Genomic DNA, 26,700 nt, shown 5'->3' with positions numbered 1-26,700 from the left:
CCACAAACCCGGCGATGAAGCAGCACCTAGCGACTACATTGCATGTTAGGGTCAACTTTATAACTTTTATTTATATTTTATTCATCATATACATATTCATAGCATTTAAACGAGCAGCTCATGCCTCACTCTTCCAAACTATATCCTCAATCCAGGATAGATAATTGTACACATTGACATAAACACCTGAAAATAATTTAAATTAACTTTAAATTCATCAAATTTCAAACTAATCAATTCATCACCTGGAATTCCGATAGTTCCACAACTAGAATGTCCAAAGCTAACAACACCGATAAGTTTATAAGTGCAATACGACTCCGCATCATTTAAAACTTGTAATGGACCACCGGAATCACCCTTAAAATTTAAAAATCAGGTTATCAATACTCGAACATTTTTAAAAAATCTTACAGGACATGAATCTCTTCTTTCCGAATGACTTCCATAGCACAGCATATTTTTAGTGATATTTCTGGTTGTAATAATATCTTTGCATTCCTTTTGTGTAAATTTCTCCAACACAACTTTTAACAATCTCTCAGACAATTGATGTTCCTTTCCAGTTCGTCCTAATCCAGTGGCAACAGCTTTAGGTACATCATGTTGTCTTGTTGGTAAGCAGATTGGATAAATGAATTCATTAAAATTAACTTCTCTGTCCAATTTAAGAAGTGCTATGTCATTGTCGAACGATACTGGATTGTATTGGTGATGTACAGTTATATTCTGGACATTATAAATAGGAATATTCCGATCATTTTGAGACCGATCAATCATTCCGAATTTGACAAACTTGACTCTTCCATGAACTTTATTGCCTTTACAGTGTGCAGCTGTAATAAGTTCAGTGAGCTAAATTTTATGTGAAAAATTCATAAAAAAATTTTTTAAATTTTATACCAGTCAATACATAAGCTGGTGACACCAATGATCCACCACAAACCCATTTAATTTCATTTTGTGGTTTATATCCCAAGAGAGCTTGATGTGGAAATTCATGCTGATGTGCTGCTGTGCCTCCTGAAATAATTATTGAATGATTAAGGTGATTATTTCCTCATGGAAGCAAGCTGCCGCCTTGGCAGACAAATGCCAGCGATATAGCCAGCTTTTGACGTTGTCTGAGGGAGGCCATGGATCCCAATTAAGGCAGCAAAGTAAGTAAGATGATTTTGAAGTAATTAATTGCAAGCCTTACCTGCGATCAACTGCGTTGACTTATGATGACATTTGTCATTTATTACTTCTATTGGTTTCGGATTAGCCCGGGTACCAGCTATATATGTAATTGATTTTGTGTATTTGGAGTATTCCTTGCATTCTGGAAATTTATTTCAAACATAATTAAGGAACTAATATCTACATATATTCACTGACTTACTTTTTTCACTAATTTTCCCAACTTCATCAGATCGAAATTCAAATAGATTGCTAGAATCAGTCACAATATTGATTGTTGTTGCAGGAACATCAGGTACACAGCAAAATATTCCATGTTTGTTACATTTAAGAATCTCTTGTGGCTTAATTTTGCCCTTTTTTACGTTTTCTATCAAATGTGGACAATCTTTGTAATACTTACAAACTCCTGTCTCATTTGCCTTTGTGATGCAACGTGTTCCGACTAGAAAATCATTGGATTGAGACTTTGACTTAGATATCAATAGAAAAGCTATGAAAATAATATATTTTAGTGCGTTCATTTCAAGAGATGGAAATGAAATGAATTTATCACAATAATTTGCTCATTCAGAGTTGTAGTCTGGATTGGTACACAACATAATTATCTAAATCTGCAACATTGTATGAAAAGTATAATATAATGCTTACTGTAATTGTATGAAAGTCAGAATACAATGTAACCCTGAATGTAACTCTGTCATAATGCCAGATTTAAACCGAATTCGGTATCAAGCATAAAAATAATGTTATCAATTCCTATAAGAATCTGCAAAAGTAAGTATATTCATAACCAGCATATTCATTCCTAAACTCAATAAATTGGGAATTTCCAAATAAATTTATTTATTGTATTATTGACCATGACAATCTATAGTTAGATAATACATGATATATACAATAGTTTTATAATTTTCAGAATATTCAATAGAAATCGATTTTTTTGACTGCGTAATGACGCTACATGTACACATGAATCACTGCTCATCTTTCCAAACAATTCCTTCAATCCAAGCAAGGTAGTTGTACACATTGACGTAAACACCTGTAAAATAAGATGTTATCATAAGTCCAAATAATACTATGAATTACATACTTGGAACTCCAGGTGTTCCACAATCTGAAGCACCATAGCTGACAACTCCAAGAATTTTGTAAGTACAATGTGATTCAGCATCATTTGCTACTTGAATTGGACCACCGGAATCACCCTAGAATTAAGATACTTTTAATCACATTCAAAGATCTTCAAAGACTTTCAGACTTACACGACAAACATCTCTGCTTTCTGAATGATCTCCATAGCACAATACCGCTGATTTGTCCAAATCCATTGATCGAATTTTCTCTTGACATTCTCTATGTGAAAATTTCTCCAGCACGACTTTTAATAATTTTTCAGACAGTTGATGTTCCTTTCCAGTTCGTCCTAATCCAGTGGCAAGAGCTTTAGGTTCATCATGTTGTCTCGTTGGTAAGCAAATCGGATAAAGGAATTCACTAAAATTCACATTGGTTTCCAACTTAACGAGTGCAATGTCATTTTTGTAGGTTATTCGATCATATTGTGGATGTACAGTTACTTCCTTGACATTATAAATAGTGACATCCTGATCATTTTGTAATCGATCAATCATTCCAAGTTTGACGAACTTGATGTCTTTAAGACTTGCGTCTAAGTTGCAATGAGCAGCTGGTGGAGAATGAAATTTTGAATTATTTGTAACTTATGCTTAACAAGTGTACAGTCACGTCAAGCATGACGGGCTGAAATTTAAAGTTGGGCTTCTTACCTGTCAAAACATAATTTGAAGAGATTAGTGACCCTCCACACGCCCATAGAACTCCTCTGCCTGTTTTATATCCCAATAGAGCTTGATGTGGAAACTCATATTGTGCTGCGTCTTTGCCGCCTGTAATTCATAGATGAATTTTATTTTATTATATTCAAAATTAAGCAATATCTTACCAACGATCAATCCAATTGATTTGTGCTTGCATTTTGATGTAAAAATCAACGTTCCATTAGGATTCAGGATATTAACACCAACTCTGGATTGTACTCTGGTGAATTTTTCAATTTCCTTACATTCTAAAATGGAAATTCCCGATTTAATATTCTATATGCTAAGAAATGATGATCTTACTTCTTTTACTGATATCTCCTACATTTCTTTGAATTTCATTTGGACAGCAAATGACTCCATAATTATTGCACCTAATAACATCACCCATACTCATTTCTCTTCTCATCAATTTATTCCTAATCGATGGACATTCTCTATATATTTTACATGTACCATTTTCATTACTTTTGGTTTTACACTCAGAACCTGACTCTAAATTTGTTACTGTACTAAAAAATAGAAAACACAATGTGATGCTTATAACTGTGCGCATTGCTGCTGTCTGTGAACAAATGATTATTTTTTAATGTTTTTATTTTATTTTATCTGTAAATTTTTTTTTCATAAATTCAGTAAGTCTAGATAAAATATCCAAAAACAACCAGAAAGGCATGCAGGCAAAATCAGTATTTGTTTGTCTGTTCTGGATCATATGACATTCAGCTAGAAGAATACATAAGGGTATGAAACTTGGTCTTGACAGACAATTACTTCTATCCAGTCGATAAAGCTGAAAACATTGAAGTAAACTCCTTTGAAATTCATAATCATATGTTTATACCTGGAATTCCTTAAGTTTCAAAATTTTTTAACGGAATTTTATTTTGTGATTTAAATTTATTAACCTTTTTAAAAAATATATATTAACAATAAATTAAGGTTTTAGCATTAAAATTATCAAAAAATAGCATAGCAACAGCATGCGTTCAGAGTATAGGGCACATAACGTTCTCAACAGTCTAAGATCCATTCTTCCAAACAACTTGCTCAATCCAGTCGATGTAGTTAAAAACATTGACATAAATTGCTGAAATTATTCAGGAAAAAACAGTCAATAGATTAACATCGTAGCTTGATACAGTTTCAACATCAATAATTACCAGGAACGCCTTCAGAGCCACAATAGCGTGATCCAAAGCTTACGATTCCAATTTGCATGTATGTACATTTAACTTGGTCTCCATTCGATACCTGAAGTGGACCACCTATAAATTAAGCATATCAAAAAAATGAAAGTATAGCATATAGTCGCTACCAGTAACTAAAGGTCAATAGTTCCAACATCCGACATTAGGACTGTTCAACTTACCAGAATCACCCTGAAACACAAAATATAAATATTTTAATATTAATATATTTTCAAGATTGTTTAAATCATGGTTGTCAAAACTTTTTTGATCCAAGGCACATCAGAGTGCCGCGGCACACAGTTTAGACAACACCGTTCAATATGATGATTAAAGACACGTCATTGCTAACATGATACAGCTAGGCATCTACCAAGTGGACAAAAATACGTCAATGGACATTAGCTTGCCATTAACCAGCTAAAGCTTAATTTTGCTCACTTAGGATCATTCCATAGAAGATTACAAAACTATCAACTTACATCACACGTATCCTTAGCTTCAGTTCGATGTCCATAACACAACATTGATTTATCATCAATTGTTTTGTCATCGAAAGTCTCCTGACATTCTCGTATGCTGAATTTTTCTAATGTAACCTTCAACAATTTATTCGATATTGTGTCATAGAAACTGGTTTTACCAAATCCAGTAGCAATTGCTTTTGGCTCATCAAATTGTTTTGTAGGTAAGCAAATTGGATGGACATTCTCATTTAATTCAACATTTTGGTTTAATTTCAGCAAGGCAATGTCATTGCTAATCAATCCACTGTTGTATTTTGGATGGACAATTTTCTGAATAACTCTATAAAGTTTCTGATCGTTACTTCGCGAAAGTGAATTGATTCCAATTTTAACAAATGTAGCGACAGGTGCACAATGTGCGGCTGTAATTTAGAATTCCGTTATTTCATGATATTCAGTTCAGTGGTTGACAACCTTTTTTGTGTCACGGCACACGTTGGAGGTAAGTCAAGACCAAAACGGCACATTTAATGCTGTTCTGTACTCTAGCGTACCGCGACACATAGGTTGGTCAACACTGGCATAATATAAGAACCTGTTAAGATAAACTGAGGTGATACCAATGAGCCTCCGCAACTCCATTCAATTGAACTTTCCTTTCCTCGTCCTAAAACTGCATGATGAGGGAACTCGTGTGACTGGGCTTCAGTTCCACCTGTCAAATACGAGGAATTGACATTAATTTCTATGAAAATTAAGGTTCATAGCTATTTGAGTATTACCAACAACCAAAGGAACTGATTTATGATTGCATTTGTCGACCACAACTTTTATAGGCTTTGTACTTAGCAGTGACTGTGATACATAATTTATTTGCTTCGTACTTTCAGCGTATTCAATGCATTCTGTAAGTAAGTCAGGAAGTAAGCACAATTTTCTAAGTTTCTAAAACAATTTCTCACTTTCTTCGCTGATTCTCAACTTAACCTTTAGCTCTTGTGGCACGAAGTTTTCAGGACTGCTTGGTGCACTCGAAGGACAACACACTAAACTATAAGAACCACAATATACAACGTCTTTAAGCTGTATCTCTTTATTTCTTAACTTTTCACTTAAAAAATTGCAATATTTATAATGAGTGCAGACACCAGTTCCGTATAAATTTGAATTGCATGCTGAATTATTCGATTCCACAAAATTTATCAACAAAATAATTAAAAGGCACAAAAAGTTTGTCGATGTTTTCATGTTGACGACTTTAATAACTATGAAGATAAATATTTTCAAGAAAAGTGGGGACAATACATCTGAATGTATTAAAGATTAAGGTTGAGTCACTGGTGTTTTGAAACCTTGAAGTCTATGAGGCACTCAGAAGCATTGTCTAGTATATTTCGTGATAAAAATAGCATTTTGAGATAAATGCAGAGTGTTTTGTAATAAGCAGTCAACAGGGAAGGGGACGTTCGGAAATTATGTAACGCTAATGTGAGGGAAGAGGCTTACAGATTGTTACAGACTGTAACGGTATCAGGAAGGAATATAAAGACTCTATTTTTAGCACATTACGTAATTTCCGAACGTTCCCAAAAATGAATTCCCCAGTCCAAGACAATTCAATTTTAAGGTTATAATCTCCAAAATTGATAATACTGACAACCTTATTATGACAAAAATTTCACCTGCATTATTATAAGAAGTGCTTAAACCTTGTTTCAATTAGCGGCATCACACTAAGAAAAACCAGATTTTTAACACTTTTACATGACAGATCTTTACTTTTATTTGTATTGCAAAACAAGTTATTTAATAAGAATTATATACTCAATACTATTTCATACTTCTGCTTAGTGTATGTGACTCATACTTCATCTTTCCAAACAATGCCTTCTATCCAGTTGATGTAGTTAAATACATTAACGTAAATGCCTTGAAAATAATTGAAAAAATAACATTTTTAATTAATTTTGGTATATAATTAACCTCAAAAAAAATACCTGGAAATCCAACAGTTCCACAATTGTCAGCACCAAAACTAACAATGCCAATTTGCTTGTATGTACATCTCACATCATTGTTATTTGATATTTGAATAGGTCCGCCAGAATCTCCCTAGATAATTCAATTTTAAATAAGCTATGCTGTCTAAAAATCAAATAAATCCACAAATCCTTACCCTACAAGAATCTTTACTTTCCTTACGAGAGCCATAGCACAACATCGATTTCCTATCAATTTCTCTATTTCGGTAAAGTTGTTTGCATTCATCATATGTAAATTTATTAAGCACAACTTTCATCAAGTTTTCAGCTTGCTCATGATCGCGACCTGTCTTTCCAAAGCCAGTAAGAAGTACATCTGAGTTTTCCGGTTGTGTTGTTGGCAAGCAAATTGGATAAAGATGCTCATTAAAATTCACTTTTCCTTTAATTTTGATAAGTGCTATGTCATTTAGATTGGTTTTTCGATTATATTGTGGATGTGGATGGAGTGTATCGACATTAAACATTTGAACTCTATCGTCTTCCTGTAAACGTCTTCGCATTCCTAATTTGACAAATTTAACTGGTCCGGTTTCTCTATGATTCATACAATGAGCGGCTATAGAGTCAATAGATAGTTATTGTGATTGATTTAGATTATTATGAATGCTTGCCTGTCAAAACATGATCAGCTGAAACCAATGAGCCTCCACAAACCCAGATAGTATCTTTGTTGTCGCGTGGTTTATATCCTAATAGTGCTTGATGTGGAAATTCAGAAGGATATGCATCGGTACCGCCTGAAATTGACCAAAACTTGTAAATAATATCGGAATATTTCATAAAAATCACAATGACATACCTACGATCAATCCAATAGATTTATGCTGACATTTGTCTTGAATTACGACTTTTCCCTTTTGATTAAGGATGAGTGATCCCATGTAGAATTCCTTTTGTGTTATACTTCTATATTCCTTACATTCTGTGGATTAAATTAATTCTTAATTTACCCAAAATTCCACTTGATATAAAGCTTAAATCAATTTCATACTTCTATCACTAATTCTCTGTCCTGGTATTGATAAATCTTGCGGTGGTTCCAACTCTTGATCCCTATTTGGACAGCAAACTAGCCCTTGTCGTCGGTTACAGTAAGTGATGTCTCTTGAAGGTATTTCTCCTCTTTTAACAGACGGGCAATCATCCATATGCTGACAAGTACCAGGAGTGTGAGTTTTTCTTGTACTACAATCTGTACCAACTGGATCGTCGTCCGAAGATTGGCAATATGCAAAAGTCCATAACAAGCAGAATAGAATTAAATTCCGAACGTTCATCTCGAAGGCAGGAAACTGTACTAAACTCAACTTGAATATTTTTTTCTTCAGAATTCAAGCCTAAAATACATGATAAAATATTTTTTATCTTATGCACATTTGTTTACTGTATAAGTGTATTGTACCATAAATTCCATAACTGTAATACATTTCTGATTATTTTTGCATATATATTTTTAGAATTAGTCATAATGGAATTTTCAACATTTGAGATGATAACATTATTCAGAATTTTAGGATGAATTGGGTTTTACGGAGAGTGAAATGGCAAAGGTCACTAACCCGGGGATGATGAATATCATCAGACGCTATTCTATTCAGTCTCTGTTCCTAGGTCTTTAGATCCTCGTCACTATGCAAGAAAATATTCAAAATTTGCATGAAAAATTCAAAAAACTGCTACATTTTATTGATAAAATAAGGCATTCCTTATCTCTTCCTGGAATAAGTTATGTACTGCAGAAGGAAATTCAGCTATATCGTGCAGTTATTAATCCAAAACAAGAAGTTGACTCAGATTTTGTAAGGAAACTTCATATAAAATTCAGGTAGACTCTGAGCTCTAATTTTAATGAAAGTTTATTAATTTTTATTAAAACGGAACTGATCATCTCCAAAAAATATTTTATAAATGATACACAGGTATTATTATAGAACATTCCATCAAAAATATTTCAATAATCTTCTTCATCTGGCCAAACGATGTCTTCAATCCATTTGAGATAGTTGAACACATTCACATAGATTCCTTAAGAAACATTAAATTGAATATTAAGTTTAATCATGATTTAACGTTCTTACCTGGCAATCCTGGGGTTCCACAATCTAAAGCTCCAAAACTCACAACTCCTATAAGTTTATAGGTACACTTTGCTTCATCGTCATTTCCAACTTGTAACGGTCCACCTGAATCTCCCTGTAATTGAACATAAATTAGCACCTAAAACAATAACTTAACATTCTATTTATATAACCTTGCAGGAGTCAGCTCTATGAGTTTTATTTCCATAACAAAGCATTGAGTTCCTCTGAATTTTAACTGTTCTAAAAGTATTTTGACAATCCCTATGATCAAATTTATCTACAATAACTTTCATTAATTCTTCAGAAGTCGCATCAAAGCGACCAGTCTTTCCAAATCCACTAACAACAGCTTTGGCATTCTGTGGTTGACTTGTTGGCAGACAGGCTGGATATAGAAATTCAGTAAAGTTAACAGTAGCGTTAAGTTTAACCAGAGCAATGTCATTGTTATTAGATCTTTGTATAAAATTTGGATGAACAATTATTTCCTCGACACCATAAATAAAAACTTTGGCATCTGCTTGTGAGCGTCTATTCATTCCTAATTTGACATATTTAACCTTTCCATAATGCGGTGGATTAATGCAGTGTGCAGCTAGAAATTAAAAAAAAAAATATTTTTGAAAGTAGTTCGAATAGCGCAAATCGGTTAATCGATGAAAATTCCGACCATTAGCCGGTGTGATCTAGCTTGGTGCTGGATTTGACTTAAATGACAGATCCACAAATGATTGCTGCCAGATTTTAGATCCATTAAACGATATATGATCTTACCAGTAAGAACAAAATTAGATGATATCAAAGATCCACCACACTGATATTTAATTCCCCTGAAGGTCTCATAGCCCAAAAGAGCTTGATGAGGAAATTCGTACAATTTTGCCTTCTCTCCGCCTATAAACTCAAAAATTATCAATTTGTAATAAAAAAATTTTTAAATTTTATATCAATTACCAACTATCAATGAAATAGAATTATGTTTGCATCTATTTGTGACAATTTGTCTCTTCTTCTGACCTGGGAGTCCCATAAGATAACTGACATGCTGGGTAGCTGTCTCATACTCCTTGCATTCTAAGTGTCAATTTTAATTAACAATTTGTTTAATTTTATTATTAAAAATTTACTTACTTATCGTACTAATCCGTTCCAATGAAGAATCATCAGGAATAATCGTAACAGCAAGCAGGCAAAGTACCAAAATATTAAACTCCGATGTGATCATTTTGAGTACTAATCAACGACTGCTTGCAAATAATCTTTTTTCGAAATTTTGTTATACATATAATTGCTGATAAGAGTATACAAGATTCTTAGAATGTCTATTTATGTATGACTACATAAGCAGAACACAGCTGGCTGGAGAAATTTTGATTCTAGACTGAATATTCATTGCCAATCTGTTTTTGGCTAAAAGCCATTTCTCATTAAAAAGTATTATTTTTAAAAATGATAAGACTTCGACTGTACTTTTTGAGCATTTATTTAAAAATTGAATTTTTTTATCTTTTTTTTACAAACAAAATTAAATTAAATTTCATGTTTGTCAATTACAATTGGTTCTCTATGTCGTTCAGATTTCATCCTGCCACACGATTCCTTCGATCCAATCCAAATAGTGATACACGTTAACATAAACACCTGAGAATGTAAAGTAATAAACATTAGCTTAATTAATCTAATACAATAAAGTTAATAGATGTATTTTGTAACATACTCAAATATGTCTGTCAAGAGACACCGAGTGAATTGAGTACATTCTTCGAAAAATTGTGAATTTTTGATTTTAGTCAGCAAATAAGTATTTCAACCCTGTTACTTTTCATGAGTCAAAATAACCCAAGTCTATACAACAATAGTTAAACAAATATCTTACTAGGTATGCCTTCAGTTCCACAATTTGCTGGTCCAAAACTGACTATCCCTATTTGAGTGTATGTACATTTAGATATGTCATCATTATAAATTTGAAGTGGACCACCTAGGGATGATAATGATTTTAAAATTTATTGTTTGACATAAAGTAACAAAAAGTTTGAAAATGTCACCTGAATCTCCCTGAATAATGAAGTATATGGAAATAAATAAAAATTTAAATTAGTATCGATAATTGGAAAAAAATGCTATGGACAGCCCAGTGGACAAAAATACGTTAAAACTAAGGATCGCTACTAATACTGCTTCTTAAGCAAAGGCACACGATCCATTAATTGGATTCCTATTGGAAATTCTATAAATTAATCCATTAATTCTATGGATTGCTTGAAAAAAAAAATCAATAGAATCCATAGATTCCACGAATTAATCGATAATTTCCATGGATTTCATTGATTCCACCAAAAAATCCATAAATTCCATGATTCCCAAAATTTTTTCCATGGATTCAATAAATTCCACAAAATCCATGGATTCTATGGAATCTATAGTTTCTGCCAGATGATCCACTCACGTCATAGACTTCAACTTGGCATTAACTTGCCATCAACTAGTTACAACGTATTGTTGTCCACCCATAAAATACAATATTATCTTACTTTACAAGTATCTTTCTTCTGTGTGAGATGACCATAACAAATCATAATGTCTTTAAAAACTGTTTCTGCTTTCAAATTAAGTAATTGCTGACATTTTGAAAATGAAAAGTGCTCTAATGTAACTTTGAGTAAATTTTCCGAAGCAGCATTTTCACCGGCAGTTCTTCCAAATCCTGTTGCAATTGCACTACTTTCTTCATATTGTTGTGTTGGTAAGCAAATTGGATAAATATATTCATTAAAGGTGACGATCTCATTGAGCTTTAAAAGAGCTATATCATTTTTATTTTTTTGTGGATCGTAGCCTTCATGTTTGAACGTCTCTATGACATTGTAAATTTTGACATTAGATTCTAATCGATTGATTATTCCTAATTTAACGTATCTGACTGGTCCTGTGTCAATGGAGCCCAAGCAATGTGCAGCTACAAAGATTAATCTATAAGTGATGCATGAGTTTTGAAATAAAATTATTAAATTTTACCAGTCAAAATAAAATTTGGTGAAATTAAGGAACCACCACAAGCCCACTTAACTTTGCGTTCCCCTGGTTTTTGATATCCTAATAGAGCCTGATGTGGAAACTCATATAATTGAGCATCCTTTCCTCCTGTAAAATAGTGAGAATTTTTTCAAAATTAACTTATTTTCGGCATTAATAAGATGCTTAAGCTTGGGTGTCAAAGTTTTAGAGCTTGGGATATACCCAAATTCCCATTTTTACACCTCTGGTTTGCGCTTTACTGGACCAAATAATACAAATTTGGGAGATTTCTGCAAGAAAGTATGTAACAATGGACATTTACCAATAACAAGTGCAATTCCATTCCGTTGACATTTATCCTCAATCACTGTGTTGACTGGGAAACTTGGATGAGCTCTAATATAGTAAGGAACTTGTGTAATACTTTCATATTCTTTGCATTCTGTTAAGTAATTTTGAAATATGTATTATTATATTGTTTAATAATGATCTAAGCTGAATAGAATGCATCGGTTAATCGATCAAAAAGTCGGTTCTACCCCGGAGTGACTCTGACTTGGTGAAGTATTCGGTTAAAATTCGGTCAAGTCGGTCTGGGGCTGGATTTGGATTATTTCATTCGATATAAAGACACAATTCCATCAAGAACAATAGAATCATTCATCCGTACAATAGAATCTTTCATCCGGATGAAATTCAGTGTCAATGTCTTGATCTGGTGCCGTATTTTGAATCGATCAACCGACTAATGCTATTCGTGTAATTAACAGTTACTTTTTGCACTAATTCTTTGATTTGCTGATGTAAAGCAAACATTGAGGACAATGCAAAATATAAGAAAAACAATTTTTAAAGCGATCATCTCAAGCACTGATAGTTGACTGAACAGATTTGCTCCTTATTCGAGAATATTTCTCTGAGTAGATTATGTTCAATTTGATAATTTGTTTGTGTATTAAAGGTCAATAAAATATGGGAATCCCCCATGATAAGCTTGATTATTTTTTAGAATCTGAAAAGCGTGCAGGAGAAGATTAATATTTGTAATGCTGTGAATATTGTGTGAATCATTATCATATTGACAACACTCTATAGCAGTGATGGGCAACCTGTGTGTCGCGGATAAAGATCTATAGAATGATTGTGAGAACGGGAATCGAACTCATGTCTTCACAAAAAATGGTTAAGACTGTTTTCTAGCAAGTCTGCCACAGAAGCCTTTTTTGTTTTGACAGAATCGCCAATATAAGACCAAGACATAAAAAAACTAAATTATTAATTAATTAACACATTTTTATTGTAAATTTCATGGCAAATAGCCTCAATAATGCTTTTCATACTTCATCTTTCCATACAATGCCCTCAATCCAATCCAAATAGTTAAATACATTGGCAAAAACACCAGGCATTCCAATCTGTCCACAGTCATTAGGTCCAAAGCTAACAACACCAATTTGTGTGTAAGTGCATTTTGATTGAGCATCATTTAGAACTTGAGCTGGTCCACCTAAATTCAATTTGATTAAATTTTAATTGCTTCTTATAGCCAGTTTCACTAAGTTGGATAATCCACTTTTGGATGGTGATCATTGGATAGTCCACTTTGGTGAAACCGGCTGTTAGGTTATAGGGGCTGTACAAATATTACGTAACGCTTTCAAATGGGAGGGGAGGAAGGGGTAGTTCAAGGAACCGTCATTACGTAATTAGTGAACAGCAACTTATCAATTTTCAACCTTACCTGAATCACCCTGTAAAAAATATGAAATTTTAGTTATGCCTAATTCATGTGCCATCATAATTCAAGTAACTAACCTGACAAGCATCCTTTTTCTCCGTTCGATGACCATAGCAAAGCATAGAAGATTCATATAGTTTTCTCATTCTGTACAATCTTTGACATTCAGTAAAATTAAACCTTTGCAGACCAACTTTCAATAAAGAGTCTGATTGTGCATCAGTTCCACTAGTTCTTCCAAATCCAGTGACAATGACTTCATCATCATCATGTTGTTTTAAAGGTAAGCAAATTGGATAAACTTTATCACTAAATTCAATATTGTCTTTAAGTCTTATTAGAGCAATATCGTTATTAATTGTTCTTCTATCATAATTAGGATGCTGAAAAGTTTCAGCAACATCATGTGTTCTTGTTGTCATGGTATCGTCTATTAAGCGTTTCAGCATTCCAACTTTGACAAGGGTTACTGGTATACTCATAATTCTACCCCTGCCCGTTTTCAGAATAACTAAACAGTGCGAGGCTGTAAAATTAAGAAATATGAAAATTTTTAAAAATTCCAAAAGGAATCGACAATCTTACCAGTCAAAATGAAATTAGGTGAGAGTATGGAACCACCGCATGACCATTCAATTTTTCTACCTATATTAAAGCCCAAGAGTGCCTGATGAGGAAATTCATAAACCATTGCATTCGTACCGCCTGTCAATATAGAGTATAGATTATTAAAAGGTTATCTGCGATTGACATTATTAAGATTGCAACTTTTGTAATACTTTTAGATGCATGAACTGCAAAAAGGTTGGAATTTTTTGGTGACTAACAAATTGATCAGTGAGAAATTTAGTAATTTTACAGGATGCAATTATGGAATCACTTATGATTAAGGGTTTGCGATGACGGCACTAATCTTTCCTTGTAAACTAGGTCCCGGTCTTAGAAAAATGGTCGTAAACAAGACTTGGAGAATATTGTCCAAAAATACACTACGTCCTATGCTTGGATAGACGTTTCTTAAATATGGACGTCATAAATCAACTTAATGTCCAAATTTACACTCCCTCCCACTTCCTGTCTAGAGAAGTGTTTGGCAACCTTCAATATTTTACGACATGCCTCAGTGGCATATCACAGCCTCGATCGAAACCGCACTTATGTTGGAGGCATGCTTTAGCCCTCCACTGCTTTACAGAGTTCCGTTATTATTTAGTTTAACACTTACCAATGACCAATTGAACTGATTCGTGTAAACAATGATGGCTTTTTATCTCATTGACTGGAAAACTAAGGTGGTTTCGGATGTAAAAAGCAGTTTGTGTTAAACTTTCATATTCTTTGCATTCTGAAATATTTTAGAATATTATTGATTACTTTGTAAAACCTGAAAAAATTAATAATTACTTCTTGCGCTGATTCTTTCACTTGCTGATGATAATTGTATAGCTATAACAATTGTTAGAATGACTAAACTTAGTTTTGATGCGATCATTTCAGATGCTGTTAAAAGACTGAGAATAAATTTAATTTTATGCAATTGAGATTCTCTGAGAGAAGCTTATAATTAAATAAAAGCTTAAACTTTGCACTCAATCAGGGATGGAATTAGGTGAGTCTGAATTCAAAACTCCCTGAAATTTTATAAAAACACTTTATTTCATGATCAGTCAATATTTATTTCCTTCATATGACTCTGTATGAACAAATTCTCAATCTACAATCTCAAAGTATTCAAAATCAGCTCTTATACTTATTTCATCCTTCCAAACAATATTCTCAATCCAATCTAGAAAATGAAATACATTTGTGAAAACACCTGAAAAGGAAATAAAACTTAAATCTTTGGAAATTAATTAATGCAGACAATTTTTACTTGCAACATTAACTGTTCCACATTGTCTTGGTCCAGAACTGACAATTCCGATTTGTGTGTAGGTGCACATCGATTGATTATCATTACGCACTTGAATTGGACCTCCTAGTTTAGATAATAAAGTGGAGGTAAGGGTTCATTCTTACATTAGGTAATGCGTCTTAGACTCCCATTAAAAGCAGTGATGGACAACTTATTGTTCGCGACACACTTTGATAATAATTCTCTAACGAAACGGCACCCAGCATAAGGTTCATGGCATTTTCAAGAATGCCAATTTTGGCGCCACACTAGTGTGCCGCGGTACACAGGTTGTCCACCACTGACTTAGAACATTGACATTGGCATGTTACAACCCGAATGTCGTGTTACTAATCTACTCCTTACCTGAATCACCCTATAATGAGAAATTTAGTGACTATTAGAATCTAGAATGTGAAGTTCAAATATTTCGTAACGATAAAGTTGAGTATCCTTTATTACAATTGCGACAAATTTGCAGCCTAGCAATTGAAATCAACTCAAATTATATAAAGTCAAATTCACTTCATTCGACCACTCTATAGTAGAATTGACGAATCTTAGTTGACATTCAGGAAAGCACCACAGTATTGAGTGTCCAATTGCTCCTCATACAGATTCCTTCAACCTTAGCGTTACAAAATATACGAACTTATCAATCTTACTTTACATGAATCCTTCTTTTCAGAATGATGTCCATAACAGATCATAGTTTCTGAATCTACATTGGTGTGTTTCTTCCGACAATCATCATGTGAAAAATATTCAAGCGAAACTTTCTGTAAATTCTCTGATAGTGCATCATCAGGTCCAGTTCTTCCGAATCCAGTTAAAATAGCTTCAGGATCGTCATGTTGCTTGGTAGGCAGGCATATTGGGTAGATGTAATAATTGAACTGAACAGTCTCATTAAGTTCCAAAAGAGCAATATCAGAATTATAAGTTATTGGTTTGTAATTAGGATGACAAAATTCTTTAGCAACTCCATAAATTCTTACAAATTCATTAGTACTCGAGCTCTGAAGCATTCCTAATTTTACATATGATACTTTCGGCATGGGCTTTTTCTTCACGCAGTGTGCAGCTGAATTAAGACAATTAGATTAAATAATTTATGAATTTATTAAGCTTACCTGTCATAACAAAGTTTGAGGATATAAGAGATCCACCACATAGCCATTCTGTTTTCGTTGTTTTATAGCCTAGCAGTGCTTGATGAGGAAATTCATATACAATTGCATTGTCTCCACCTATAAATAGCGAAATATTTTAAAAATAATAAAAGGTCATCTATATTATTAGATTAAGAATACAGGACCCGAGCAGCACAATGCGGCGAATAGCATTTTTCGATGGAAAAATGAGAAATTTCATGTTGATACAGCGAACTGTCGATGATAGAGCTCGAAGCCTAGCCGACTTGACTTGACTTTTTCATCCAAAATCCAAAAAGACTTCGAGCTCTTATCAGTGCCTTAACAAACACACTGTGCTGATCGGGAAATTTTGTATTACTTTGTCTGACATGAAATGTGTATTACTTCTGTACTTCTGATTAAAGCACATTCTAATACTTACCAGTTACCAATGGAACTGACTTATGTTGACAATTATTTACAGTAATGTTTTGTATTGGAAAGTTTAAGTGACTTCTTACGTAATAAGGGATTTGTGTTATACTTTCATATTCCTTACACTCTGTAATGTTTCAAAAAAATCTATTAATTATATCCTTGCTGAGAATTATGGACAAAAATAAGTCTCACTTTTAGCACTAATTCTCTGATTTGCTAACGAGAGATTTAAAGCTATAACAATTGTTACAAAAAAACTTAGCTTCGATGTCTCACTTTTAGCACTAATTCTCTGATTTGCTAACGAGAGTTTTAAAGCTATAACAATTGTTACAAAGACTAAACTAAGCTTCGATGTGATCATTTCAGACAGTGTACAGTACTGTACTTACTGTACTTGTTGATTTTATATGAAAGTACAGTAAGTACAGTACAATACTTACAATACTTACTGTACTTGTATGGAAAGTACAGTAAGTACAGTACTGTACCTACTGTACTTACTGTACTTGTATGAAAAGTACAGTAAGTATTGTACTGTACTTACAATACTTGTATTATCATTTTTAAAGTAAAAAAGTGATAAAAATTATTAAATTTCACTAATTTTAAAGGAAATTTAATAGAAAATAATGTTTTTCAAAGTTTTTCACCTTTATATAAGAAAACTGATGTACTAATTTACATTTTTAAGAATTTTCCAAATTAAATTCATCTAATTGAGACAAAATTAGGTTTTTCTGAGAGACTTTTCAACCGAAATATGAAAATGGAATCCAAATTCTGCTTTTCCTAGTTATTTTTTACACAAATAAGAAAATCGAAGCCAAATTCGGCTTTTCCGGGTGATTTTTCATCCCAAATATGAAAATCGAAGCCAAATTCGGCTTTTCCGAGTGATTTTTTATCCCAAATATGAAAATCCAGACCGAATTCGGGTTTTCCGAGTGATTTTTCATCCTGAATGAGAAAATCAAAGCTAAATTCGGCTTTTCCGAGTTGTTATTTATCCCAAATTAGAAAATCAAAGCCAAATTCGGCTTTTCCGGGTGATTTTTCATCCCAATTAAGAAAATCGGAGCCAAATTCGGCTTTTTTGAGTGATTTTTTATCCCAAATATGAAAATCGAGACCAAATTCGGCTTTTCCGGGAGATTTTTCATCCCAAATAAGAAAATCGAAGTCAAATTCGGCTTTTCCGAGTGATTTTTCACTCTAAATATAAAATTTGAGGCCAAATCAGGCTTTTCAGAACGATTTTTCATTTCAAATAAGAAAATTCAGGTCAAAATAAGAAGAATTAAATTAAGTTCGGATTTGTAGTAGTTATTTTTACATTATTATAAGAAAACTAAGGTAAAAAATTACAATTTTAAGATTTTTAACATTAATTTCACATATTTCACAAGAGAATTTAACAAAATAATCCTTAGAATATTTTCCATATAAGTACAGTAAGTACAGTAAAATATTTACTGTACTTATATGAAAGTACAGTAAGTACAGTACAATACTTACAATACTTACTGTACTTTCATACAAGTACAAGTATTGTACTGTACCTACTGTACTTACTGTACTTGTATGAAAAGTACAGTAAGTACAGTAAGTACAGTACTGTACCACTGGAGTGTCTGACCCTTGCACAAATTTCCACATTTCATGACAAAAAATAACAACAACTTTTAAAATTCCAAAATCCACACAAAATCCTTTATTTGATGCGGACATTGCAAGATATTTTGTTCAATTCCTCATCACCACCAACTATTTCTTTTATCCAGTCAACAGCACTATATAAATCTGTAGACAAATCTGTAAAACATCACAAAATTGTTTAAAAAATCTTAATTAATATCAAAAAAGTACTTACAGTTTAAGTTGTTACAATCATATGATCGAAAGCCTATCACTCCGACTTGAGTGTATGGACATTTTGACTGATCAGTGTTTAAGACTTGTAAAGGACTTCCTGTTAAAATTATCGTCAATTAATAATTAGTTAATGAAAGCATTTAAGACCTGCATTTTTTAGCTGTGTCTAATAGTTCATCCTAGACTGCAAGCCTGAGTTTCTTACCCTAACAGGCAAGAGACTTATTTTAGGTACCGTACTGGTCTTTCTGTAATATGAAAGCTTACTCCATGCCTGTTAGGGTTATCTACAGACCTACGATTTAAGAAGCGCCCAAAATCCTTAGAACAACCCCCTTATCCTTATGGATACGCTCCTGGTCTAAATATTGAGTATAGACAGTGATAATTACCTTCTGTGACCTGTAAGAAGAACAGAATAAATTGACATTTAAAGGCAAAATTTAATCCTTAAATAACCTACCCCGCATTTTTTGATTTGTTCGGATGCATGACTATAACAAGATGAGTTAGTTCCGCCCTTGAGAGACTTACATTCGCTGTCAGCCTTTTTATTTACATCATATTTTAGAAGATGTTCAATCTTATTTCCATCATAATTTTCATGTGCGAATCCAGTAACCACGACTTGTGACTCAAACATTGTTGCTGTTGGCAGGCAGGCAGAGCAAATAAATTCATTTAAATTAACTGTATCATTTAGTTCCAAAAGTCCTATATTATTGATTCGATTTCCTCTGTTATAATCTGGATGTTGATGTATTTTTTTGATGCCATAAACTTCTCCTTGATTGTCATCGCCATAACGATTTATCATACCTAGTTTTACAAACCGTGGTCTACCGTAATAGCCGAAATTCAGACAATCTACATCTAATGAGAAAAATAATATTAAATTCCTTATCTGAACAGTACAGAGTGTTCGAAAGGGCACCAATTCGGTCAAAATTCATGTATTTTGAGTTCTTACCAGTCAGGATGAATTTATCAGAAATTAAAGATCCTCCACATAACCAATTGATTTTATGAGTTGGTGCCCTAGCTATTGGATTATTGTTGTCATATCCCACAAGTGCTTGATGAGGAAACTCGTGATTATTTGCTTTATTGCCTTGACCCTTCCGAATGTTGAAGTCTGTATGGAATTAAAATTCAAGTTCAGTTCTTAATAGAAGTAATTTGAGTTTCTTACTTGGTGATTCTTTAATGCGAATATTACAGGAATTTTCATACAGCTCATCATCTCCTCCAATAGCCTTTTTAATCCAATCGATATACCTGTACACATTGATAAATTCATCTAAAATTTTAAAATTCGTCCTTAAAGAGTTTAGAATAATATGTAAATCTACAGTAATTACATTTAGAATCAGTGCAAAACTTTGAAACACTTAAAACTCCAATCAGGGTGTAAGGACACTGCGATTGATCACTGTTTAAAATTTGAAGAGGTGAACCTAGATGGAATTTTTTCATAAAAATGAATTACTTTGTGGATAAATAGTTAAATCTGATTTAGGAACTTGAGATACATGCTCAGATCTTAATCCTTGCAGGATTGATATTATTACCTTCTTCTAGCTAAAAAATTAACGAAATTGAAATTATTAATAACTTAAGTAAATATTTCCCGAACAGCACAACGTGGCAAATTTCATTTTTTGCCATAAAAATGGGCCGAAATCATCCATCACCCTAACAGGCAAAGAGGCCGCTTTTGGGTACCCTAGTGGACTTTCTGTACCAAGAAAGCACTCTCTTTGCCTATTAGGGTCACTTAGCTTCCTAAGAACCCTAATGTCTTGCTTTCAAAGCAGAGATCAAGAAGTGTCTTGGCGATTACATTGTGCAGTTCGGGTTTAATTGAACTAACATATAACTTACCCCACATTTACTGTTTCTTTCTGGATCCAATTCATAACATAAGAATAAATCTTGATTTTCTTCATACTGATAACTTAGTGTACTGCATGCATCATGAGACTGTTTATTGAGATATAGTTTCAATAAAGGCTCATGGTCGCCAATCAAAAATCCAGATGCGATAGACTCTTCAACATCCAGTTGTTTACTAGGCAGACCAATAGGACAAATGAACTCATTAAAGATGACAGACTCATTAAGCTTAACCAGACTAATATATTTATGGTATTCAGGCATTTTAGGATTGTATTGATTTGGAAACATCACTCTTTCGATTTCATATATTTTGGTTTGACTGTCATTTTGCAGGCGATCGTTCATTCCCAATTTTACATATTCTGGATGTTGATAACCTGCTAAGCATCTTGATGCTGAAATAGTAGTATAAATTAAGTATTGCAGCTAAGATCATCAGGAAAAAGTTACCTGTCAACACAAAGTTCTGTGATATTAAGGAACCATCACAAAGCCAATTAATTCTAGTCGGATCAAAAAAAGAATTACTTTTGCGACCCAAAAGTGCTTGATGAGGAAACTCTTGCTGATTTGCTTTATTCGTACTGCTTGCAGAAACTGAAAATATTAAAATTTTATGCATTAAATGCATGTAAATCTAAATGCCCAGGATATACCTTGCTTAATAATATTAGGTGTTGTTATCGCTGGCCTTAAAGTATCAAGGAAATGAAGTTATTTCTTAATTTTATTGATTCTAGTACCTACTTTGGTGCCTCAGTCGTAACTGTCTTCTGCGTTGTTGTACCATGTAATCTAAGTCTACGAACTTCCTCTTGAAGTTCACGAAGTAAAATAGATTCATCCTTTCCAGTTGTAATCCAGCTATAAAAGGCTAAAATATCAGTAAAAACTGAATATTTGTCAATATTACATCCAATAATGGGATCATGAAGTGACGATGATACAATTCCACGAAGATAGTAAGCACCATTGTACTTAACAATCAATCCACTTCCACTGTCACCTACACAAACACTTGTTCCATTAGCATAACCTCCACAGAATGTCCGATGCGTTAAAAGAGAAACATGATCGGAACTGTTGGCACAAAACTCATAGCTATGGATAGGCGATGGAATCACACGAGCAATATTTTCAACATCCTTATATTCACTCTTACCAAATCCAACAACAATACCATCAGTCAGTAGTGCTGCTTCAGAATTTGGCACTGCTATACATATAGGTTGAATGTAACGATTAAATGTGATTTCATCTTCTAATTCCAAAACGGCAATATCTGCATCATATGATGCTATATGTGGATTCCAATCATGATGGACATAAATTGACTTTACACTTGCGGTTATTCTTGACGGTTCTTGTCGTGCATCTAAATCATGAGCTCCAAGAACGACAAAAATGTCTCTTGGTCTAAATAAGTAAAGCCTGCCTTTACCTTCAATGCAGTGTGCAGCTAAAATTTAAATTTTTGTCTTAAAAATGTTGACCTAAAGCAGGGGTAGGCAACCTTTGTGTCTTGGCACCTAAAACCGAAAAATAAAAGGCTGCCTGCCACTGATCTAAAGGGTAAAATCCCAAATGGAACTGGCCCAACCATACATCTAGTTACAACCTTGGCAAATTTTCATTGCTGGTTCCAATTGAAAATAAATCAAAGTACCTGTCACAATTAGTTTATTTGACAAAATTGAGCCACCACAAAAAAATGATGCATCACTTGATTTTGTTAGTGCTGCGGTCCTGTAAAAAGGAATTAAATTTGACTGATATTATTTGAATGTGACAAATGATCTTATACTTACCATGGATATGCCCCACGTTTAACTTGAACACCATGAAAGGCTGTTCCGAACGATATTGCTGGTTTACCACACGAACTTGGTCCATGCTGGAATGATTTAAGCAATAACATGAATAGCCGATCGGTTAATCGTTCCAAAATCCAGCACCAGGCCGGTGTGACTCCGATATGGTGCCGAATTGAAACTGAATCCGGCAATTAGCCGATTTGTGCTGTTCGAATAATATGAAATCTTGTCATTACCTCAATCAAATCCCATGAAAAAGCTGCAGATAGGATTATCAATCAAAATATTAAAATTCCAAAGTAATACTCAAATAATCTTACATCTAGAACTGATTTCCATAGTATCAGTTGGACAGCAAACATATCGTCTCACTTGATTACAAACAACCTCTTGTGGCCTCACCAAACGATTTTTTAATTTGTCAGCTATTACTTTACAGTTGTTGATTAATCCACAAACACCTTCAGATCCATCATTGTTTTGACACTTTGATCCGAGCTTTAAATCTTCATTTTTTATTCCTCGAATGATCAAAATTAAAATTAATAACTTTATGTTTAATCCTCCCATCACAAGAGTCGAATGGCAACTGAACCTTAAATACTCATTAAGAGACTAATTGGAAGCAAGAGAGAGAGAGAAATGACTTAAATTTGGTTTTTACGCGACAAATAAACAATAACAAACTGAATCTTTGGGAATTATCAACAGTCGGCATAGGAGACAAACATGATTTAAGAGCAAAAAGGTTATAGTTACAACCATTTGTGAACCTTATCTTAGCATGTATAAAATACAAATTGAGGTCATTCATGAGTTGACTTTTTGTCGTTTAAAATCAAAAAGGGACTAATCAGTGCTCTAAGTCGACTCAAGTGTCGCCGACTTTGAAAGATTATTTCCCGATCTACACATATTGAAATGTTGTCAACACAGCGATGAGACGGCATTAATCAAGCCACAGCCCATTAACAAATCTGATTATTTTCATCAAGTAGCTACCTTTGTAATCCTAAGTACATTGCCTCCTCAACGCCGTAACTGCATTGTTTGAATGTGTGTTGGTCGGGTTTGTATGGAAAGAGAGCATTAAACTCATTGATCAGTAAGACATTTTGAGAGAAAAGAGCGACTCTCACACCTTAAAATTATTAAACTTAATATTTATTTGGCATAATTTCACATAAAAATAAACATAAATTAATCATGAAAGCTATCCTTAAATCACACAAAGAGAGTTATATGTAGCAGCAATTAACTTGATATTCTCTCATTTTTCCACACAATCTCCTCAATCCAATCAAGATAGTAAAAAACATTGACATAAACAGCTGTGAAAAAAATAAAATTTTAAATCATTTCTTCCTATTTATTTTAAAGTTAATGTCCTTACCTGGAACATTCTGTCGTCCACAGTCATTTGATCCAAAACTTACAATTCCTACTTGAGTGTAAGTGCACTTTACATTATCATCATTTGAGATTTGTAGAGGACCTCCTGGAATTTCATAAAAGACAGATGAGCGTCTTAGACTCAAATTGTCTCAGCATTTGAACAGCTACAACTTAAAAATCAAGTCAATCAATGCTACTTACCAGAATCACCCTAAAAATTTCAAAAAATTGTTTAAAATTAAATTACTCACAGTCAATGAGACTCAGACAGTTGAATTCATTAGACTAGCCCTAATTGACTGTGACGACAAGCATGCTAAGTGCCCTCATTGTATGTTAGTAGAAAAAAAAATGAAAAATCTGTCTGAGCCTTACTGTAGACTCAAAACTCACCTCACATGAATCCTGACTCTTTGTATGATGTCCATAGCACAACATTATACTTCCATTATAATTCTCAAATACATATTCGCAGTCAGAATTTGAAAATTCCTCGACAGTTGCCTTCATCAAGTAATCTGAAAGCTGCTGATCACCAGTTCTTCCAAATCCCGTTACAATACCTTTCTCAACTTCTAGTTGCTTAGTCGGCAAGCATATTGGATATACATATTCACTAAATTTAACTACCTTGTCTAATTTGATGAGTGCTATGTCATTTGATTGTCTAAAACTGTCGTAATTTGGATGGATGATTATTTCATCAATTTCAAATGTCACGGTTTTATTGTTGTTGAATTTTCGGTTATGGACGCCTAGTTTGACAAATTTTACAATGCCGTATTCTTCGCTGAATTTGCAATGAGCAGCTGCAATGGGAATATTGAATCATTCAGAGATCAAATTCGACTGAGATTTAAAGCGTCAAATTCGAGTCTACTGGAACTTTGGAAATTTTGATGAATTTTGGGCATTTCTCTTAAAATTTCCCAATTTAATCCAAATTGAAGACCCTTACTTACCAGTCAACACAAACTGAGGAGAAAGTAATGATCCGCCACAAAGCCATTCCTTTGGATTTCCCTTATTATATCCTAAAAGTGCTTGATGTGGAAACTCGTAAATATTGGCAACAACTCCACCTGTTGAATGGAAAGAAAACGTTGAATTTAAACGGATGACCAAAACACATTCCTGCAATTTTGGTCATGGCATATCTGATTGCCAGTCATTTAACTTCAACACAGAGACGGTTTCCATTTTGGTACTAATTGAAAAAGCTTTAAATGATTTTATGAATCGTAAAACTTCTAAGATTGCTAACAAAAACAGCTCTTATTTTTAGGAAATACAATAAAATTAATTTGGTCAAGGCGTCGGAGTTCTTTGTTAAAATTTTAATTACTATGGCTGTTTTTGGGACATTTTGAGGGCAAAAAATAAAATTTGTCGCAGTTAGTATATTACACTGACATGACACATTCAATATGACTAGATCTTTCCTTTCAAGCAATGTGCTTTAAAGTGTCATAGATCAAACTTATTGTATTAGTTCCATTTACATTTTTCAATAAATATGAATATTAATTTCACAACTTGATAACGACTGATCTGACGTCGAATTTAGATTATTAATGCATTTACTCACCTATTACTAAAGGAACTGAATTGTGCAGGCATTTACTTGTGATTATCGTTCTTGGACTTTTCTCTTCAAAGTGTCCCAAAACATAATTAACTTTTTCGGTTGCTTTTGCATATTCTTTGCATTCTGTTAAGGAATAAGGTTTAATAGGATATTAAGTAATGTCTGGTAATGTCCTTAAGGCTTATATCATTCAAAAATGGTCGTTGCACAGTCAGAATAGGGAACTTGAGCTTCACAGTTGTCAGTGGAACTGATCAAAATTTGATTGACCAGATTGATCAGTTCCGCACCCATACTTGAACTCCCTAACTGCAAACTTTATTTCAAAATAACTTATAAAATTCCTTACTTAATTCACTAATTCGAGGCCTTTGAACATGCCGTGTAATCTCAATCGGTGTCACACTAGTGGTAGAAGCTGTAGTCGGAGGAATTGTTCCTCTTTTCTTAGTAGTCATCCTTTCTGTTGATTGTTCCATTCTATGATCATCCATATCTGGACAACAAATCAACCTCAACTGGTTATTGCAAAAAACTATATCATTCCGATCAAGAAGTTTCCTTTGAATTTGATTAAAAATTGTTGGACATCCTCTAACATTTGTGCATGTTCCAGATAATCCATCGTTATATTGACACTCTGATCCAAATGGCAGATCATTACTTGTAATATTATCGATGAATAAAATTAAAAACAATAGCTTTAAGCTTAAGCTACTCATGACGACTGATTAGAAAGCACTAAAACCGGTTCGGAATTGTCGCTCAAATAAATAATAAAACTTGCAAAAAATCATGACCTTGAAGGCGCTGTCTGAGTGAGCAAATGAAAACAAAATATTGCGACAATAATTCTCACATTTTTGAGATTCTGCAATATAAGAGAGATAATGAGAAGAATCTCTGAGATCGTTGAATCATTGCTCTCGTACAGATAACAGTGCTTTGAACTTGACAATGAAATTTACAATTGAGTACTAGGTGTTGTAGGTGCTCGTTCAGAGGGATTGTGGGCAACCTTTTATTTTTTACGGCACACATTGATGGTAAGCCTTAACTGAAGACGCACACGGCATATGGTACATGAGACTTCCCA

The 26,700-nt window shown here is 33.4% G+C and overlaps 7 protein-coding genes across 7 annotated transcripts; all 7 read right to left on the bottom strand.

Moving 5' to 3' along the window:
- Positions 1 to 123: 123 nt before the first annotated feature.
- On the bottom strand, positions 124 to 26,355 carry LOC139100470 (ovochymase-like). Its single transcript, XM_070653061.1, has 32 exons — positions 25,954 to 26,355; positions 25,605 to 25,727; positions 24,979 to 25,098; positions 24,410 to 24,825; positions 24,218 to 24,227; positions 24,015 to 24,119; positions 23,906 to 23,952; positions 22,942 to 23,236; positions 22,858 to 22,880; positions 22,616 to 22,701; positions 22,474 to 22,553; positions 21,555 to 22,266; positions 21,464 to 21,498; positions 21,258 to 21,404; positions 20,793 to 21,202; positions 20,480 to 20,489; positions 20,270 to 20,365; positions 20,101 to 20,208; positions 19,879 to 20,043; positions 19,372 to 19,781; positions 19,301 to 19,310; positions 18,907 to 19,005; positions 18,795 to 18,848; positions 16,593 to 16,709; positions 16,125 to 16,543; positions 15,826 to 15,835; positions 15,439 to 15,543; positions 1,385 to 1,747; positions 1,202 to 1,324; positions 904 to 1,023; positions 415 to 836; positions 124 to 360 (listed from the first exon to the last, which is right to left on the bottom strand). The coding sequence occupies exons 1-32, from the start codon at positions 26,324 to 26,326 to the stop codon at positions 139 to 141; spliced, it is 5,835 nt and encodes a 1,944-aa protein (XP_070509162.1). The 5' UTR covers positions 26,327 to 26,355; the 3' UTR covers positions 124 to 138.
- LOC139100633 (venom protease-like) lies at positions 2,087 to 3,588 on the bottom strand. Its single transcript, XM_070653316.1, has 6 exons — positions 3,330 to 3,588; positions 3,152 to 3,274; positions 2,976 to 3,095; positions 2,451 to 2,875; positions 2,279 to 2,393; positions 2,087 to 2,227 (listed from the first exon to the last, which is right to left on the bottom strand). Exons 1-6 carry the CDS (start codon positions 3,580 to 3,582, stop codon positions 2,160 to 2,162), a joined length of 1,104 nt encoding a protein of 367 aa, XP_070509417.1. The 5' UTR covers positions 3,583 to 3,588; the 3' UTR covers positions 2,087 to 2,159.
- On the bottom strand, positions 3,881 to 6,128 carry LOC139100632 (venom protease-like). The gene is made up of 7 exons (XM_070653315.1): positions 5,646 to 6,128; positions 5,466 to 5,588; positions 5,279 to 5,398; positions 4,699 to 5,105; positions 4,399 to 4,408; positions 4,190 to 4,294; positions 3,881 to 4,116 (listed from the first exon to the last, which is right to left on the bottom strand). Exons 1-7 carry the CDS (start codon positions 5,929 to 5,931, stop codon positions 4,049 to 4,051), a joined length of 1,119 nt encoding a protein of 372 aa, XP_070509416.1. The 5' UTR covers positions 5,932 to 6,128; the 3' UTR covers positions 3,881 to 4,048.
- Positions 6,345 to 8,011, bottom strand: LOC139100629 (venom protease-like). Its single transcript, XM_070653313.1, has 6 exons — positions 7,720 to 8,011; positions 7,528 to 7,650; positions 7,340 to 7,465; positions 6,860 to 7,284; positions 6,681 to 6,795; positions 6,345 to 6,612 (listed from the first exon to the last, which is right to left on the bottom strand). Exons 1-6 carry the CDS (start codon positions 8,003 to 8,005, stop codon positions 6,545 to 6,547), a joined length of 1,143 nt encoding a protein of 380 aa, XP_070509414.1. The 5' UTR covers positions 8,006 to 8,011; the 3' UTR covers positions 6,345 to 6,544.
- Positions 8,569 to 10,169, bottom strand: LOC139100636 (venom protease-like). Its single transcript, XM_070653321.1, has 6 exons — positions 9,941 to 10,169; positions 9,764 to 9,883; positions 9,584 to 9,703; positions 8,980 to 9,404; positions 8,807 to 8,921; positions 8,569 to 8,753 (listed from the first exon to the last, which is right to left on the bottom strand). The coding sequence occupies exons 1-6, from the start codon at positions 10,032 to 10,034 to the stop codon at positions 8,680 to 8,682; spliced, it is 948 nt and encodes a 315-aa protein (XP_070509422.1). The 5' UTR covers positions 10,035 to 10,169; the 3' UTR covers positions 8,569 to 8,679.
- LOC139100637 (venom protease-like) lies at positions 10,277 to 12,694 on the bottom strand. Its single transcript, XM_070653322.1, has 7 exons — positions 12,602 to 12,694; positions 12,150 to 12,269; positions 11,828 to 11,953; positions 11,344 to 11,768; positions 10,858 to 10,867; positions 10,686 to 10,790; positions 10,277 to 10,450 (listed from the first exon to the last, which is right to left on the bottom strand). The coding sequence occupies exons 1-7, from the start codon at positions 12,687 to 12,689 to the stop codon at positions 10,383 to 10,385; spliced, it is 942 nt and encodes a 313-aa protein (XP_070509423.1). The 5' UTR covers positions 12,690 to 12,694; the 3' UTR covers positions 10,277 to 10,382.
- Positions 13,114 to 15,068, bottom strand: LOC139100635 (trypsin-1-like). The gene is made up of 6 exons (XM_070653320.1): positions 14,970 to 15,068; positions 14,791 to 14,910; positions 14,151 to 14,270; positions 13,643 to 14,091; positions 13,569 to 13,578; positions 13,114 to 13,334 (listed from the first exon to the last, which is right to left on the bottom strand). The coding sequence occupies exons 1-6, from the start codon at positions 15,055 to 15,057 to the stop codon at positions 13,162 to 13,164; spliced, it is 960 nt and encodes a 319-aa protein (XP_070509421.1). The 5' UTR covers positions 15,058 to 15,068; the 3' UTR covers positions 13,114 to 13,161.
- Positions 26,356 to 26,700: the final 345 nt, after the last annotated feature.

This window comes from Chironomus tepperi, unplaced genomic scaffold (genome assembly GCF_022539635.2).
Source record: "Chironomus tepperi strain 1889 unplaced genomic scaffold, CSIRO-AGI_Ctep_v1 contig_67, whole genome shotgun sequence".
In the NCBI taxonomy this organism is placed as follows: domain Eukaryota; kingdom Metazoa; phylum Arthropoda; class Insecta; order Diptera; family Chironomidae; genus Chironomus; species Chironomus tepperi.
Note: the sequence above shows the minus strand (reverse complement) of the source record. Positions and strands in the feature narration are given on the sequence as shown.